At 55.6% G+C, this 18,851-nt stretch overlaps 1 protein-coding gene across 2 annotated transcripts in view; it reads right to left on the bottom strand.

Annotated features, from left to right (window-relative positions):
- Positions 1 to 17,036, bottom strand: part of TAFA5 (TAFA chemokine like family member 5) — a 167,835-nt gene extending 150,799 nt beyond the window's left edge. For both annotated transcript variants that reach the window (XM_088837581.1, XM_088837579.1), the window contains exon 1: positions 16,791 to 17,036. In XM_088837581.1, coding sequence (XP_088693707.1) covers positions 16,791 to 16,902 — 112 coding nt within the window. In that variant the 5' untranslated portion in view covers positions 16,903 to 17,036. The remainder of the gene's footprint in view (positions 1 to 16,790) is intronic.
- Positions 17,037 to 18,851: the final 1,815 nt, after the last annotated feature.

The following is an 18,851-nucleotide window of genomic DNA, read 5'->3' as shown; positions in this document are numbered from 1 at the left end:
CGTCAGGGGAGGATGGCCCCTGAGCACCGAGGTTTTATTTCTTTGGTCTGTGTTTCACGACGCACGCTCCAGCCTCTCGCACAGCCGGCGGTTTGACGCCCGCCCCCACCCTCCCCTCACTGGCGGCGTCTCTGCATCTGTGAGCCTGCTTCTTTTTTGTTAGGTTCACTGGCTGTCTTGTTCGGATTTCAAATAAAAGTGATACCATAGCGTGTTTGTCTTTCCCAGTCTGACGTTTCACTCCACACAGCACCCTCCAAACCCATGCATGTTGCTGCAAACGTATTTCACGCTTCTTCACGGCTGAATACTATTCCCCTGTGCGTGTGTGTGCACCACATCTCTGTTCATCCAACTGCCAACTGCTTCCACATCTTGACAATTGTATCTAACGTCGCCATGAACACTGTGGTGAACGTGTCTTTATAAGTTAGTGTTGTTGTCGTGTTTCAGATATACACCCAGGAGTGGGATTTTTGAGTCCTATGGTAGCTCCACTTTAAGTCTTCTGAGCAAACTCCATACTCTGTTCCACAGTGGCTGCACCAATTCACATCCCCACCAGCAGTGTAGAAGGAAGGATTCCCTTTTCTCCACGTCCTCACTAACATTTGTTATTTGTGCTCTGCTTGATGATAGCCACTCTGACAAGACAGAGGGGGTATCTCACTCTGATTTTGATTTGCATTTCCCTGATGATTAGCAATCACTGTTCATTTCCAAGGCAAACCATTCAATATCACAGTAATCCAAGTCTATGCCCTGGCCAGTAATACTGAAGAAACTGGAGTAAACTGGTTCTGTGAAGACCTACAAGACCTTCTAGAACTAACACCCAAACTAGATGTCCTTTTCATCACAGGGGATTGGAATGCAAAAGTAGGAAGTCAAGAGATACCCGGAGTAACAGGCAAATTTGGCCTTGGAATACAGAATGAAGCAGGGCAAAGGCTAATAGAGTTCTGCCAAAAGAACGCACTGGTCATAGCAAACACCCTCTTCCAACAACACAAGAGAAGACTCTACACATGGACATCACCAGATGGTCTGCACCGAAATCAGATTGATTATATTCTTTGCAGCCAAAGATGGAGAAGCTCTATACAGTTAGCAAAAACAAGACCAGGAGCTGACTGTGGCTCAGATCATGAACTCCTTATTGCCAAATTCAAACTTAATTGAAGAAAGTAGGGAAAACCACTAGACAATTCAGATATGACCTAAATCAAATCCCTTGCGATTATCCAGTAGAAGTGAGAAATAGATTCAACAGATGATATCTGATAGACAGAGTGCCTGATGAACTATGGATGGAGGCTTATGACATTGTATGGGAGGTGGTGATCAAGACCATCCCAAGAAAAAGAAATGCAAAAAGGCAAAATAGCTGTCTGAGGAGGTCTTACAAATAGCTGAGAAAAGAAGAGAAGTTAAAGGCAAGGGAGAAAAGCAAAGATACACCCATTTGAATGTAGAGTTCCAAAGAATAACAAGGAGAGACAAGAAAGCCTTCCTCAGTGATCAGTGCAAAGAAATAGAGGAAAACCATAGAATGGGAAAGACTAGAGATCTCTTCAAGAAAATTAGAGATACCAAGGGAACATTTCATGCAAGGATGGGCTCCATAAAGGACAGAAATGGTATGGACCTAACAGAAGCAGAAGATGTTAAGAAGAGGTGGCAAGAATACACAGAAGAACTATACAAAAAAGATCTTCATGACCCAGACAACCACGATGGTGTGATCACTCACCTAGAACCAGACATCCTGGAATGCAAAGTCAAGTGGGCCTTAGGAAGCATCACTACAAACAAAGCTAGTGGAGGTGATGGAATTCCAGCTGAGCTATTTCAAATCCTAAGAGACGATGCTGTGAAAGTGCTGCACTCAATATGCCAGCATATTTGGAAAACTCAGCAGTGGTCACAGGACTGGAAAAGGTCAGTTTTCATTCCAATCCCAAAGAAGGGCAATGCCAAAGAATGTTCAAACTAATGCACAATTCCACTCATCTCACACGCTAGCAAAGTAATGCTCAAAATTCACCAAGAGAGGCTTCAACAGTATGTGAACCATGAGCTTCCAGATGTTCAAGCTGGATTTAGAAAAGACAGAGGAACCAGAGATCAAATTGTCAACACCCGCTGGATCATTGAAAAAGCAAGAGAGAGTTCCAGAAAAACATCTACTTCTGCTTTATTGACTATGCCAAAGCCTTTGACTATGTAGATTACAACAAACTGGAAAATTATTCAAGAGATGGGAATACCAGACCACCTTACCTGCCTCCTGAGAAATCTGTATGTAGTAACAGTAACTGTCAAGAAGTAACAGAACTGGACATGGAAGAACAGGCTGGTTCCAAATTGAGAAAGGAGTACGTCAAGGTTCTATACTGTCACCCTGCTTATTTAACTTCTATGCAGAGTACATCATGAGAAACGCTGGGCTGGAAGAAGCACAAGCTGGAATCAAGATTGCCAGGAGAAATATCAATAACCTCAGATATGCCGATGATACTACCCTTATGGCAGAAAGTGAAGAAGAACTAAACAGCCTTTTGATGAAAGTGAAAGAGGAGAGTGAAAAAGTTGTCTTAAAACTCAACATTCAGAAAACGAAGATCATGGCATCCAGTCCCATTACTTCATGGGAAATAGATGGGGAAACACTGGAAATAGTGTCAGACTTTATTTTTTTGGGCTCCAAAATGACTGCAGATGCTGATTGCAGCCATGAAATTCAAAGACGTTTATTCCTTGGAAGGAAAGTTATGACCAACCTAGATAGCATATTAAAAAGCAGAGACATTACTTTGCCAACTTTGTCTGTCTAGTCAAGGCTATGGTTTTTCCAGTAGTCATGTATGGATGTGAGAGTTGGACCATAAAGAAAGCTGAGCACCAAAGCACTGATGCCTTTGAACTGTGGTGCTGGAGAAGACTCTTGGGAGTCCCTTGGACTGCAAGGGGATCCAACCAGTCCATCCTAAAGGAGATCAGTCCTGAATATTCACTGGAAGGACTGATGCTGAAGCTGAAGCTCCAATACTTTGGCCACCTGATGGGAAGAGCTGACTGATTGGAAAAGTCCCTGATGCTGGGAAAGATTGAAGGCAGGAGGAGAAGGGGACAACAGAGGATGAGGTGGTTGGGTGGCATCACCGACTCGATAGACATGAGTTTGAGTGAACTCTGGGAGTTGGTGATGGACAGGGAGGCCTGGTGTGCTGCAGTCCATGGGGTCACAAAGAGTCAGACGTGCCTGAGAGACTGAACTGAACTGAACTGATGATTACTGATTTTGAGCATCTTTTCATGTGACCTGTTGGTCGTCTCGTCTGCATCACCTCTTTGGAAAAATATTTATTAGGTTCTTTTGCCCATTCTTTATCACAATGGTTTTTTCTTTTTCATTGTTTTGATGTTGAGTTGTAGGAGCCGCTTATATGCTGGGTATTAATCCCTTATGGATCATACTCTTTGCAAATATTTTCTCCCATTCACTATGCTGTCTTTTCAGCTTGTCAACGATTTCCTTTGCTTTTAAGTATAAGGAGGTCCCATTTGTTTATTTTTGCTCTTATTTCCTTTACTTTGGGAAGTAGCTCCAAAAGGACATTGCTAGTGATTTATGTCAAGGAGGGCCCCACCCATGTTTCCTCTAGGAGTTTTATAGCATTCAGTGTTACATTTAGATCTTTAATGCCTTTTGAGTTTATTTTTGTAAGTGATAGTTTCATTTTTTTACATGAACTGTCCAGTTTTCCCAGCACCACTTATTGAACACTGTCTTTTCTCCACTGAATATTCTTGCCTCTTTTATCATATAGTAATTGACCATAAGTCTGTGGGTCTATTTGTGTGCTTTCTATCTTATTCCATTGATCTGTGCATCTGTTTTTGTGCTGAAGCCATGCTACTTTAATAACTGTAGCTTTACTATATAGTCTGAAGTCAGGACCAGTGATGTTCTTCTTTCTCAAGATTGTTTTGGCTATTCAGGGTGTTTTGTATTTTCATACAAATTTTAAAATTGTTTGCTCTAGTTCTGTGAAAACTCCCATTGTGTTTTGATATGGATCGCACTGAATGACACGAATCTGCAGATTGCCTTGAGCAGTACAGTCATCTTAGCAATACTGGTCCTTCCAAGCCAAGAACACGACACATCGGTCTGTCTGTCTGGGTCTTGCGTCTGCCGTGTCATCTTCAGTTTCCTTCATCAGGATCTTCTAGTTTTCTGAGCACGAGTCTTTTGCCTCCTCAGGTAGGTGTAGTCCTAGATAGTTTATTCTTTTTGATAAAATGACAAATAGGATTGCTTCCTTAATTTCTTCCAGCATTTCACTGTTAGTGTATACAAATGCAACAGATTTCTGTCTGTTAATTTTGTATCCTGCAGCTGTAGCACATTCATCGATAAGTTCTGGTAGTTTTCTGGAAGCAGCTTTAGGATATTCTATGTACAGTATAGTGTTGTCTGCAAACCACGACAGCTTAACCTCTTTTCCAATGTGGATTCCTTTTATTTCTTTTTCTTCTCTGACTTGCCATGGCTGGAACTTCCAGAACTATGCTGAATAAAAGTGCTGAGAGTGGCCACCCTTGTCTTGTCCCTGATCTTAGAGGAAATGCTTTCAGCTTTCCACCACTGAGTGTGATGTCAGCTATAGGTCTGTCATATGTGGCCTCTATTATGCTGAAGTAGGCTCCCTTTATGCCCTCTTTCTGGGGAGTTTTTTCTTTACTATAAAGACATGTTAAGTTTTACCAAAAGTTTTATATGCATCTATTGAGATGACCATATGGCTCTTATTCTTCAATTTGTTCATGTGGTGTATCTGCACTGATTTGCAGATATTGAAAAATAAGTAAACCCCACTCGACCATGATGTATGATCCTTTTAATGCACCACTGAAGTCAGTTTGCTAGTATTTTGTTGAGGATTTTATGTCTATGTTCATCAGTTATATTGGTTTGTAAACTTTTTTGTGTGATATCTTTGTCTGGTTTTGATAGCAGGGTGATGCTAGTGAGTTTGTTAAATATTCCTTCCTGTGCAAATTTTTGGAATAACTTCAGAGGGATAGGTATTGACTCTTCTCCAAACATTTGGTAGAATTTACCTGTGAAGCCATCTCATCCGGACTTTTGTTCGTTGGGAGTTTTTAAATTACTGATTCAATTTCGTTACTGGCAATTGGTCAGTTCATATTTTTTAAATAATTTTAATTGGAGGATCATTACAATATTGTGATGGTTTCTGCCATCCATCAGCGTGAATTGGCCGCAGGCACACATGTTCCCCTCCCTCCTGAATCCCCCCTCCCCGCCCCCGCATCCTCCAGGTTGTCACAGAGCGGGGGCTTTCCACTCCCTACGTCATTCATCGGCTCCCACTGGCGACCTGTGCTGCGTATGGTGCTGGGCATGTTTCAAGGCTACGCGCTCCAATCACTGTACTGTCTCCTCCTCCTGCCGAGTCCAAAGGGCTGTTCTTATGCCTCCTTTTACTCCCTGCACATAGCGTCACTGGTGCCATCTTTCTAGAACCCACAGATACGCATTAATACAAGGTACTTGTCTTTCTCTTTTTGACTTCATTCTGTAAAACAGGCTCTAGGTTCTTCCACCCCGTTAGAACTGAGTCAAATGTGTTCCTTTTTATGGCTGAGCAATACGCCACTGAGTATATGCACCGCAACTTCCTTATCCACTCACCTGCTGATAGACATCCAGGTTGCTTCCACGTCCTAGCTGTTGCAATTAGTGCTGCAATGAACACTGGGGCTCAGGTGTCCTTTTCAGTGCCGGTTTCCTCAGGGTACATGCCCAGTAGTGGCATTGCCGGTTCGCAGGGTCGTTTTATTCCGAGTTTCTCAAGGAATCTCCACAGTGTTCTCCACAGTGGCTGCATCAGCCGGCATCCCCGCCAACAGTGTAAGAGGGTTCCTTTTTCTCCACTCTCTCTCGGGGCATATTTCCTCTTTCTTCCTGGTTAGGATCTAGGGGACTAGAGCCTGCCCATCAAGTGGTCCCCAGTAACCACTCAGGCCCCAGGGCCCAGGTGAGTCCCCTGGTGGGCAACACCCCAGGCTGCCACACGTCCTCACTGGGGAACTGAGTGCCGTCCGTGCCACCCTGGGGCCTGGTCTCTCCTGGAGACCGTGTCTCTGTGGACCTGTCCCTCCTGCTGATTTAATCTGGGTCCTTTCACTCTAACAAGCCATTCCCATGACCTTCACAGCTTTGGTCTCAGGGACCCTGACCCACCGGGAGAGGCAACGGTCTGCATCAGGTGTGCTTAGGCTGACAGTCCTGCAGACGTGGTGCCAGACACCAAGGCTACTAGGGTGCCTTTGGGTAAACGCCAGTCCTCAGTCCCCAGCACCGTAGGCTGGTGGCAATGCTCTGCGCAGTGTGGCCCTGGTCAGTCAGCTGGCCCTGGTCAGTTAGGTGTGGCCCGATCCCACACCTCGTGGGGCAGCAGGTGTCTCAGAGGTTACCAGCAAGACCCAGAGCTGAGGAGTTCTGCGTGTGTGCGAGCTAAGCCGCTTCAGTCGTGTCCAACTCTGTGCAGCCCCATGGACTGTAGCCCCCCAGGCTCCTCTGTCCATGGGATTCTCCAGGCAAGAATACTGGAGTGGGCTGCAGTTTCCTTCTCCAGGAGATCTTCCCGACCCAGGGATCAATCCCACGTCTCTTACTTCTCCTGCATTGGCAGGCGGGTTCTTTAACACGAGCGCCACCTGGGAAGCCCAAGGAGTCCCGGAGCCAGGTTCATCTCCCGCCTCTGCCCACGGGGGGAAGACTGGGAGTCACGGTGGGCCTCTTAGAGCCTCGGTTTCTCCTTCTATAAAAAGGAAACCACACTGCCCATCTCCCACCATGAATATCACAAAGCACAGGAAAGGACTGGCACCTGTCTGGCACCCAGCAGCGGCTCAAGAAATGTCCTTCCTGGGAGGGCTCCGGACTTCTGTGTGGGTTCCTGAGCACTGGGACATTCTAGACGCAACTGGTTCGACTCCAAAGGCAAATGTGTATCCCAAATGCAGGCAGACGTGCCCACAGTGGGGGACAGTGCCCATAATTGCCCTGCTCAGCAAGCTCACGGGAGGCTTGGGGCAGGAAGTCTGCAAGGCACCCAAGCACCCAAAGTTTCCCCAGTGTGCACACCCCTGGCCCCAGCCCACCAGCTGGAGGGAACCCTGCAGTGGCCTCCGAGATCCCATTTGGGAGCCCCTGCTGTGACCATTCTCCCTTCCCCTGATCTTCCCACCCCTCTCCCCACATCACAAATCTCCTCTCCAAGCCTGCCAGGCTCTTTGGGACCAGGCTGGGGGCCCCAGAAGAAGGTCCTGCTCCATAGCCACCTACCCCCACTGGGACCTTGGGTGCACCCCTGACTTCCCTGAGTCCCACTGTCCTCTAAGATGAAGAGAATTATCAAGCTGGGAAGGTTGCCAGGTCGACTCAGGAGCAAGTGGACACTGTCTGCTGGGTGCCTGGCGGTCTGTCCGTCTACTGGGACTGAAGCTCAGTGGCACAGGAGGACCAGTGCCCACCTCTCCCAGGACAGCCCGTGAGAACCGGACAGCCTCACTGCATGGACAAGCCCTGGGGTGACAGCATGCATCCCACTGGGCAGCAGGTCTGGCCTCGGTTACCAAAGCCCTGTGAGGTGGAGTCTGCCAGGCTTGGGGAAGGCTGGGGGCTTCCTGTGGGACCCTGGAGGCAGGCTTCCACGTGGGGGTCTGGATGGGGCATGGGTGAAAGGCACCACAGAGGGGAGAGTCCAGGGGCAAACGGGGCCTCTATCAGGGTTACAGGTGGGCAGAAAGATGAGGAGTCGGCCATGAGGACCCCGGGGCCTGGATGACTTGTCTTCTCTCGGAACTTCGTTGGATTAAAAAGTTGGTAAAGGCTCTTTCCCCACGCAGGTAAGGACACCTGCTGGAGCCAGTCTCCCAAGTCAGGGTCAAAAAGGGGGGGTCACCACAGGTCCACCCCCCCACCCCGTCAGCCACGCTTGCATCGGAGCCTTTTTCATACACACGTGTGCATGGCTGACAGCAGCAGTCAGCCCAGATAAGTCATCTGCAGCAGCTGCTCTTTGCAGTCCCTGACCCAGCGACAAGGACAGTACAACCACAGGGAAGCCCAGGTCCTGCCCAGACCGGGGCCCAGCCCAGGGTAATCGCAGAGCCCATACGGCAAGGAGCTGGCGGGCCCAGAGCCCCTGCCTCGGGGGGAGCTCCTGTCTGCTGCTGTGAGTAGAGACACCCCCAACTTCCAGACGAGCCCAGGTCTCAGGAATAAGGCCTGGGCCACTCACACGTGGCCACGCTCAGCAAACACGGGCCCCGAGGACCCTGAGTCCAAGTCCACGAGGCCCTGCAGAGCCGGGCCAGCTCCTGACCCTCCCACGTGGCGTCTGCCTGATCCCAGGAGAGGACGTGCTGAAGCTTCAGCCACTCCAATAAGAATCTGACTGGCGAAAGCCCAGGTCACCCAAAGCCAGAGCTGCGTCCTGCCCAGTGCTGACAGAGGATGAGGCTTCACAGAGCGTCCACCGTCACAGGTGGCCTGGCCCACCCCGGGGAACTTTCTAGGCCCCAGAGAGTCCCACCCAGGACACTCCAGTCTGTTGTGTCTGCTTGGCGGTGCTGAATCAGGCCCCTCTGTTTCTCAGACGCGCCTGCCCTTCACTGGCCCCAAGAAAACAGGGGGAGCAAACAGCGTGTCAGGTCTGAGGGGCCAAACCGGGGCCGTGATCATGAGGGAGATGCCTGTGGTGTGCGGACTGTTCTCCGAGGGTCCCAGCCCCGCGGGCAGGCTCGTGGCCAGGGGACGGGGCTGACGTGCTGAGGGGACAGAGGTTTCTGGGTGTCCTGCCCGCTTCCCAGGGTGCAGCAGACAGAAATCTTCTGACCACCTGAGGCGGTGACGGCGACTGGAGGGTCTTGCAGATCTCCACGACGACGGCATCTGGTGAAGCCGCGGGCATCCCCCACACACTCCAGGCTTTAGAGCTGGAGGCGGCTGGCTGCCACCCAGCCGCCCCGCGCGGGCTCCTGCTGCCCCTGCTTCTAGAAGCTGCCCCCCTTTCATCCCAGAGCCTTATGATGAACACTGAGCTAAGACAGGCCGAACGCTGACCGCCGCCCGCAGATGCATTTCTGTTGACCACAGAACACTAATCTAGATTCGGTCGGAGTCTCTGTAAAGAGGCACGGGGGTTGCCATGTCTCTGGGACCTTGGTGTCCGGACGCCTAAGCCTGCGAGAGGGTTTCAGAGGCTCTGGGTGCCCAGGCCAGCCTCTGCCTCCCTGCGTGGCACCCTGTCAGGGCCACAGAGGCCCCCACACGCATGGGAGAAGGAAAGAGACGCGCTGGGCCGCAGGGAAACTCGGGGCAGACCCAGCGTGGCTCCACAGCCGGCCTGCGCCAGCCACCAGCGTGGCCGCGAGGACCATAAATTAGCATCAATTAATTAACACGAGCCCTATCAACCCATTAATGGCATTTAGTATATCCGGGGAAGTGCTACCAGGTAATGGAGCTGCTGCAGGGAAACATAATTTAGAAGCAGAGCCGGGGAGGGGCCACTCACCTGCGTCCAGCGGCAGCCAGGGTGGCAAGGAGGCAGCAGCGTTTCAGCTCTGCGGCACGCTCACAGGAAAGGCCTCCGGAGAACGGCCCAGGTCCCCCAGACCCAAGGCTTCAGGCCGTGGGCGTGCTCTGAGACCACCTTCCTCAACGCTCAGTAAAGTCAGATGTGAGTCAGGTCCTGGAGAACCTGCAATGCCCTTCCCCTCCGCGTCACCCAGGTACCTTTCGGCAGGAGACCCCGGGCCCGGTGCAGGTCCAGCCGACCTGCTCACGGTCAGGTCAACCAGGCCGGGACGACGCCCCCATCACCGCGCCATCAGTGAGCTCAGAGATGCTCATAATGCTGGCGCTGACTTTCCGCAGCAGCAGGTGAACTCTCCCACGCGAGCTCAGGAGGAAGCCGCCCGTCACAGGCCATCAGCCAGGACCCCGGGGGCACCTGCCCCACCGCATCAACCAGCCTCTCGTGCTGGACATTTGAGACGCCAAGATGGGCAGACGGGACCCACCTGGGCGACGGGGTGTCCTGAAAGCTCCGGGCCCGGCTCCCCACACTGGTTCCGCAGGCATTCCACTCTGTCTGTCCTCTTGGAAAACCATTCTGCAGCCGTCGGTAAACCAGAGGTGCTGTGCTGAGCACCCTGCGCTGGAGAGGCCGATCGTGACCATGACATGGGGTTGGGGGCAGGGTGGAGCCTTGACAGCGGTATCCAGATGAACATGGAGCTCATGGAGAGGCAAAGGAGGTGGCGTACTCAGGGGAGGCTTCCTGGAGGAGGAGATCTCCAACACTGGGGTCCGGAGATGTTCCGGGGACCAGTCCAACTCCGGGTTCCCGCCTTGCACTCGTGACAGCACGGTGGGCAGTTACCACGGGAGGGTCCCCATGGGCAGCAGAACATTCCAGAGAGACCAGGTGTGCAGAAGAGAAGTAGCACACACATACGTTCCCATGGAGGGAGCCCGGGGTGCAGGCCCCAGAAGGACTCTGCCAGGTGAGGACAGAGGGGTGGAGAGGGCCTCCCTGGACAGGAAACGTCAGCGGCAAGGGTCAGGGGCCCTGAGTGATGTTCGTAGGGAGGAATGGTGGGTGCCAGTGCCATTTTAAGGGGAGCCGGGGTGGGGAGCTCCCGGCAGCCAGCCTGGAGGCAGTGGCCCTCCGAGCGTGATGCTGATGTGTGCATGGGGAACTCTGCTGATGGTGCTGCAGACAGACCTGGAGGATGGCGAGAGGTATTTTGGAGAAAGACTTCTAGGAGGCTGGGCACAGGGTCAGAGCCAGAAGCCATCCTCAACACAGAGGCCCTGGTGGAGGCAGGCAGGGCAAGAGAAGGCTCCAGGGATGGAAGGAGGTTCGGGGCTGTGACCTGAGAGAGGCCGGGCAAGGGCCCAGAAGAACGGGGTGCCCGGCCCACTGAGAGCCCCCTCCTCTGCTGCCTTGAGTTGGTGCGGACTGTCCAGGACCCCTGGCACGCGAGTCCGTGAGGCCACTGTCTCACCCGTCTCTGTCCACACGCTCCCCAGCGCCCTGTCCCACGGACGCGCAGAGGCAGAGGTGCAAGGGCTGGCTCTCACCCCGGCTCCTGCCTCCTTCAACACGCTTGGAAAGACAGCCGAGCTCCAGGGTGGAGTCCCTCCGAGCCCAGCCCTCCGGGGGGGAGGCTGACCCCACAGTGGCTGGCACACCAGCACCCGGGACTGACTGGGAGGTGGGAACAGCGCGAGGGGAGTGTGGCATCCCCGGGGCCATCTCACCACGGAGCTGCCATCCCATCAGATCCAGGCCCCCATGCCTGAGGATGCGGCAAGGCCCCGGGGGAGCCGGAGGAGTCCCACCGGCCTTGTTGAAGACAAAACGATTCCACGCCCGACTCTTGCCAGCCACTGGCACGGATAAGGAAATGCTCCAAAGTCTGCGGGCGCCCTCCACCACGACCGCAGGGTGAAGGAGGGATGCGGCTGGTTGCCCAGATCCACTGCCAGCGGCCAGGACGTTTGCAGGAAGCTGGGCCATGGAGATGGCGTGTGCGGCCTGCCAGCTTTTGTCAGCGCCCCTCCAGGGTGGAACCCGTGCCCAGGGGCACCTGGATGGAGGAGCAGGCGGCTGCTGGAGGCCTCCCAGGCGCTGTGGGCACCCTGGGGCAGGCCGCGTGGTGCTGGCGCAGCTCTGGGGCCTACAATGGCACGCCAGGCTGCAGGGACAGACAGACCCCCCTGCCCTAGGCACCTTCAGCCCCGGGAGCCAGCCCAGGCCACAGTCCTCCAAGCACATACAGCCCGCAGGCCCCGCGGCCGGCCCCGGGCACACGGGAACCTGCTCACCAGTCCCCTTGGCAGCCGCTCACCTCCCCGCCACTGGGCCGGCACCCAGGGCTCTGGGTGACAGGTGGCGTACGGTGGAGGTCATTAACTCCAGAGCACCACCGCTCTAATGCAAAAATGAGCCCTTCTAAATCAGCGCAGCTGCGGAGCTATATAAAGAAATGGGGATTTTAATGTTTTGCTTTTCTTCCCTTTTCTAGTGCCACATTATCATAACATTTTCCCATAATTACACCCATAAAAGTCACCTGAAAATACTTCATGCCACAGAGACTGATCTCCATATATCACTCCGGCAATGTCGAGGGGCAGGTCCGGAGCAAGGAATTCCAGGGCACGGGTCAGCCCGGACGCCTGGTGCCCAAGGCTTGGCCAGCTGAGTGGTGGCACGTGGCCTCCTTCCTGGCTGTGCTGTTCCGGGTTCGCTGCGAGGGGTGAGAGGACCCCCGGGGGAGCCCTGCAGGGTGCGGTCCCTCCTGGCCACGTCTGGGGGACGAGGGGAGCGAGGGGAAGGGTGGGGGAGCACCAACCTGCCTGGCTGGCTTCCGGGGGCAAGCCTCCCCACCTCACGCCCATCCTTGGGCATGGAGCTCTGCTAACACACAACCCACCAACAGGTAGCCTGTCTCTCCACGGTTGAAAGAAACACACGGGGCACATCTTCTCCTGCCAGAAATTCATCAAATAAAAACTCAGTAGGAGGGAAAAAAAAGACAAGAAGTAAACTTCTGAATGGCATCACTTCATTAAGTTTCCAGTACTTTCAATTTTACCTCTTGGAAAACCCCAGAAATAAAATGAGAACAGCAGGAAAGTGGCCTAATCGCTCCTAAATATGCAATAAATTGTATTTGTAAAGAAAATGGAGCACCAGAGAGCCTACGCTTGGTTAGTATTCTAATGGATCAACAACAATTCGGAAGTTGTTTGTAGTTTCTTCTCACAGTTGTGTGAGAACCATAACGTGAGATTTAACTTGAAGATACCATTCAATCCTGATGAGATTTATTCGGAAAAAATCAAAAGTCAAAAACAGAGTCACACTGCCTCTGCTCCCTTGTACTTTAAAATACAGACTTTCCTCCCAACATTTACATGCTAGGAATGGCTGTCCATCAAGCCTATCCAAATAGGGGGCTCGAGGTCTACATGAAAGCACAGCCTTCTCCACCTTCGGGTTAAATACTGTGCATGAACGTCAAGTCCCGGCTTAGGCTCCCAAGGCAGCCTCTAGCTCACCATTCTCTCTACCTCTCTCGCTGTTATAGCCTGGTGAGACGAGCTGACTCACTGGAAAAGGCTCTGATGATGGGAAAGACAAGGCAACAGGGGAAGGGGGCAGCAGAGGATGAGAGGGTTAGCTAGCATCACCGACTCACGGACACAAATCTGAGCAAACTCCGGGAGACAGTGGAGGACAGAGGAGCCTGGTGTGTTATAGTCCGTGGGGTCACAGAGTCGGACACGACTTAGTGACTGAAGCACACATGCTGCAAGCTAGCACGAGAGACGGCATCTTCGAGGTCTCAGGACGATCACAGCACACAAGCAACCCACTCTGGTGTGGCCAGAGCTGTCCCACTCTAGCCAAGAACTGAGTCCAGACAGACCTCTTGGCTCTGGATATGCTAAGGGGAAGAGGACCTAGGCCAGCGCTTTCCAAGCCGCAAGGACAGAGATCTGCCCCCACCAGGGAGAAGGAGAGCTCTTCACCTCCCCAGGACGCCTCTTTGCCGAGCGCCCAGCCCTGCTGTAATGGGCATGGACACAGACAAGGAGTATACATCTTGAAAGAAAGCCATCGAGGGCCCCGTTCCCCTTCCTGCTTCTCCTGGCAATTCTTCCCCAACAGGAGAAAATGACAAGGCTGTGTCACTATAGCAACTAACCTAATTGGTGGACTGCAGGTCTTTCTCCAGCCAGAGGGTGGAGCCCATGTCCTTAAACATGAAGCTCAGCAGGCTGCAAAAAAGCCAGGCTTTCAGGGGCCAAGAACAGCAGAGCACCCCTAACTGAAAACCAGGCCAGGAAATATTCCAGTTTTCTTTCAGCCGTGCCAGGAAGTGAACACCTTTTGTGCTGCAGCAAAATGCACACATTGAACAGGCAGGATAACCGAACCCTGTATGCTGAGTTATCAGTCTCCCTAATTAATGATACAGACAGATCTTCTCCAAAACACACAAGCGTTTCGGGTAATAAAAGTCCTGACAGATAACAAAAACAATTTACAAACACGGATGCTAACTATTCTTCTTCATCCCGGAATATACTGGAAAAGAGAATGAAATCCCAGGGACTGTTCCATTTGCATTTTATTTGCTTTATCAATTTTAAAAAAGAAGGGGGGGTTCTTTTTTCTCCAAGACTGATGTTCCAAGCTCTCAATTATTGTTATGTCTATTTTGTATTTTAGTGCCATGCTTTAATTTCTCCAAGTGCATATGTCTACTTTGCATTTTACCGAAAGGTTTTAATTTCTCCAAGTGCCTTTCTGGTGTAATGGGGTGTGTCCACAAACCTTTCTTATTGTCAATTATCTCATTCCATGGAGACAACCATAAAAATGTGGTGAACCCAAGCTTCTGCTATTAATGATTTCTGCCATTCTGGATAATGAGATGTTTTTTACCACAGGTCCTCGTCCTGATGGAAGAGCTCTTTCCAGAATGCCCGGGAGGCTTCCAAAAGGCAGCCTGAGTGTCCCCCGGGACCTCAGGTTCCACCAAGTGTCTGAGCAGCGGGCACAATCCGCTCTGACCCCCACGGGGAGCAGGCAGCCAGCCGTCTGGCAGAGGTGTGAGTCTCAAGACGGGCCGAGAGAGGGTTCCCCTTCAGGTTCAAGCAGTGCTGGCGCGGGGCGGGGGAGGGGAGGGGGGAGAGTGAGCAGTGGCGGCACACAGAGCAGAAGGCGAGAAAGGAAGGCCCTGGCTGGTGCCCCTGGGGTGGGAAGTGTTGAAGCCACCGGGCGGAGGTGTCAGGCACTTAACAACAATTAGCGGTTGTTCTTTTCCCCACCCGGAGGGCCGCCTCCCCAGCCAGCCTGTGGTTGCCGGGTTCTCACCGCGATGATATCGTCCCCAGAGCCAGCAAGGGACAGCGGCCTGAGGACGCGGACAGGGACACAAATCGCCTCCCAACACGGCTGTGCTTGTGACCCCTCCCTTGCCGCCACCAGGAAGTGCATCCACATGGCACCTCCTCGCGAGCCCCGAGTTTACCTGCCCCGGGGACCCTGCCCCAGGGTCCCGAGATGGCCGCAGGAAGCTGGGGAGAGGACACAGGCCTCCTCCCTCAAGCCCCAGACCCCCTACTCCTCCAGGCAAACACACTGGGAGAGGCCCCCTGGGGTGCATCCCCAGGGATGCGGTGCCAGCCCGGGCAGCTGGGCTTGTGACCCCGCAGGGAACCTTCCGGCTCCGAGACCCCTCCCCACCGCTGCCACAGCACAGCCAGCAAGGCAACTGTAGGGAAATGCACAACCCAGCTCAAACCAGCCGCACCATTCCCGCTCTGAGCACGGATTCCCCAGGGTTCCGGGTTGGGGGGGCTGTCCCAGGACTGGGCACCCGCGCGCCCAGGGTCTCCATGGCCCGCTGCGGTCCCATTTTGGAGAGCGCGAAGGCTTGGGCTGGAAGCTAGGAGGCCGAGGGAAGGCTGCGAGGTGGTGGCGGGGAGCGTGGTATGCCGCCGGCCTCTCTCTTTTTTTTTGTAAAGAATCCATATTTTTCCATCGCCTCCCGCGCCCATGGCAATTCTCCATGACAGGTGTTCCTCAGAGCCCGTCCCTTCCTCCTGCTGGGGTGGGAAGGGACCCGGACCCTGTGCCAAGAGGCCGGCGGGGGAAACCTAGCCCACCCCCAGCCCTCGCCATTCCGGCTGGGAACCCATGCCCGGACGCTGACCACTCCCCACCCACCCAAACCAGCCGCGAGCCCGTGTCTGGAGCACTGGCCACTTACCCCAACCTCAGTCTTTAGGCTCAATGTCCGACCACCTCCCATACACGCAGTGCCCAGCCTGTGCCCCTGACACAGCGCACCCCGACGCACCCAGACAGACCCCAGCCTGTTCCTGGCACCCCAGCCCCTAGGCTGTACCCCGGGCACCCACCAACCCGTGCCACCCCAGCCCCGAGCCCGCGGCCCCGCGCCAGACCCACGGGGATCACCCGGTTCGGGTTCCCGGACGCTACTCGCGAAATGCCGGCGGCAGCGGGCACCCCACCCCTCACTTCTCCTCGGTTTTTAGGAGAGCGCCGGCGAGCCTGCTTCCCTGCAAGCCAGCAGCTCCAGCCGCGCGTCCTAGCCCGAGCCCCGCTCCTGCCCCGGGCGCCCCGCTCCGGAATCGGCCGCCGCGTCCCCCCCGGGTTCCCAGCGCGAGTGTCGCCCGCGGAAAGCCCCGGGCAGGGCGCTCCGCCGCCACCCCCGGCAGCGCTACCCGCCCGCCCCAGACCTTCCGCCGCCTCCGGAGCGCGCGGCTCGGCCAGGAAGCCGCCGGTTCAGCTCGGATCGTGGGCCTGGGCCGGGAGCGGCGGCGGTACGCCGGGCAGCCGCGGGCATCGCCGCGTAGGGACGCGCCGCGCCACCCGGGGCCTGGCGCCCGGGCCCTGCCCCGGAGTCGGGGGAGGGAGGCTCAGCGGTGGCGCCGGCCTCGGAAGTGCCGGACCCCCGTCCTCCTGGCCCAGCGGAGGACCGGTGGGGACCCGGGGGACCGCGCGCCCAGAGCTCGCAACTCCGCACGGACTCCGGGCGGGCCGAGGGGCGCCCCGCCGGAGCCGCGGCCCGGGAACGGGGGCCGGGGCCGGGACCAGAGGGCCGGGCGGGGGCCCGGGCCGCGCGGTACTCACTGCAGTAGGCGATGAGCAGGCTGGCCAGGATCATGAACGCCCAAAAAGTTGAGGACATGCTGGGCAGGGCGGTCGCATCTTGCCGGCTGCCGGTCCTGGGCGATGGCGCCATTGAAGCCGCGGCGCCCGCGCGGGGGGCAGCAGCGCGTCTCAGCAGCCGGCCCTGCCCGCGCCCCCGCGCCGGCCTCCACGTGCGGGCCCCGCGCGCGCCATCCCCCGCCGCCGCCGCCGCCGCCGCCGCGCCCGGGCTCCGGCCCACTGCGCCCCGCGCCGGCCCGCCCCGCGCCGAGCCCGCGCCCGCGCCCGCCGAGCCCGGGGACGCCGGCCCTGCAGCTCTGGGCGTCGCTGCGCGCCCCAGCCAGGCGCGCGGGCCACCGAGGCGAGGGGCGCTCCCGAGGCGCGTGCCCGGCGCCGCGGGGGCCCAACGCGGGCCCTGGTACAGGCGGGGGAGGCAGGCGGCGGAGGGGACGAAGCGCCCGAGCCGCGCCTCTGGATGGCGACAAAGACGGCCCGCGGCGCCCGCGTCCGGGCCCCTCGCGGGGAAGACGGGCGGCCAGCGTAAAGTTTGCGGACCGGGCCGGGTGGCCCGCCAGCCCTGGGCGCCCATATCCTCCCCTGCCTGCGGTGCTCGGTCCCCGACCTTGCCGGGGGTGGGGGGACCGGACTTTGTTCCAAGCATAGGAGTCCTTGGACTCTTGCCCCAGATGGGCCTTGTCTTCTCTGCTTGGGGTTGAATGTCGGCGTCCTCGAACTCCCGGACATCACAGCCTTGGGCCCGTGCAGAGTCAGCTGAGTTCCGGCACCCAGAAGGCCGGGCACGCGTCCGAGGAGCCCCGTCTTGGCCCCTCTGAAGCGCCCGCTTCCACCCAGCGCCCGGGCCTTGGTGAGTCGTCTTGCTGCCCGAGGTTCAATAGAGCCCAGGCCTGGGTCTCCAGCTCCTCCTCCGGAGACTGGCTGCCTGTGTCAACCCAGAGGACGGACCAAGTGCGTCCTCTGAGTTCAGTGTGGCCATCCCCACTCCTCCCTGTCCTGTCCCCTCAGCGGGACACGCTGGCAAGTCCAGGTGCCCTCAGGGTCGGCCTTCTGCCCTGGGAGACTCTGGCCCTGCAGCACCCAGACTCACTGTCCACCCCAGCGCTGACTGCCCGCCCCTTCGTGGACCTGCTGCAGGAATCATCCTTCCTGATTCTGAGGGTCTTCTGGATTCTGCACGAGGAAGGGGAGCTGGGCACCCACGAGGTCCCGACGGCGCCGGCAACCCTTCCTCAGGACCCACGGAGGGCGCGGGAATCTGACTGAACAGCTGGGAGGAGCGGAGGTGGGAGGTCACCGGCCCCTCCTTGCGCCTGAGTCCTGGCTGGGGAGGTGCCGAGGGCCACAGAGCCCACGGGAGGGCATGAGGTACTGCTCTCCCAGGGCATGCTCACGTGCACACAGCATGCACACATTCCCACCATGCACACAGACGCGTGCATATAGCATACACACACATGCACACCACACACTCTACACATAGCACATACACACACGCACACCACACACGGTACACACAGCATATACACACATGCACACCACACGCTGTACACACAGCACATACACACATGCACACCACACACTGTACACACAGCATATACACACAGGCACACCACATGCTGTACACACAGCACATACACACACATGCACACCACACACTGTACACACAGCATACACACACACGCACACCACACACTGTACACACAGCACATACACACATGCACACCACACACTGTACACACAGCATATACACACACGCACACCACACGCTGTACACACAGCACATACACACACATGCACACCACACACTGTATACACAGCACATACACACACACACACCACACGCTGTACACACAGCACATACACACATGCACACCACACACTGTATACACAGCACATACACACACACACCACACGCTGTACACACAGCACATACACACACATGCACACCACATGCTGTACACACAGCACATACACAAACATGCACACCACACACTGTACACACAGCATACACACACACGCACACCA

This window comes from Moschus berezovskii, chromosome 6, assembly GCF_049115385.1.
Source record: "Moschus berezovskii isolate FMDL1 chromosome 6, NW_MosBer_1.0, whole genome shotgun sequence".
Lineage (NCBI taxonomy): Eukaryota > Metazoa > Chordata > Mammalia > Artiodactyla > Moschidae > Moschus > Moschus berezovskii.
This window is presented reverse-complemented; position numbering and strand designations above follow the sequence as displayed.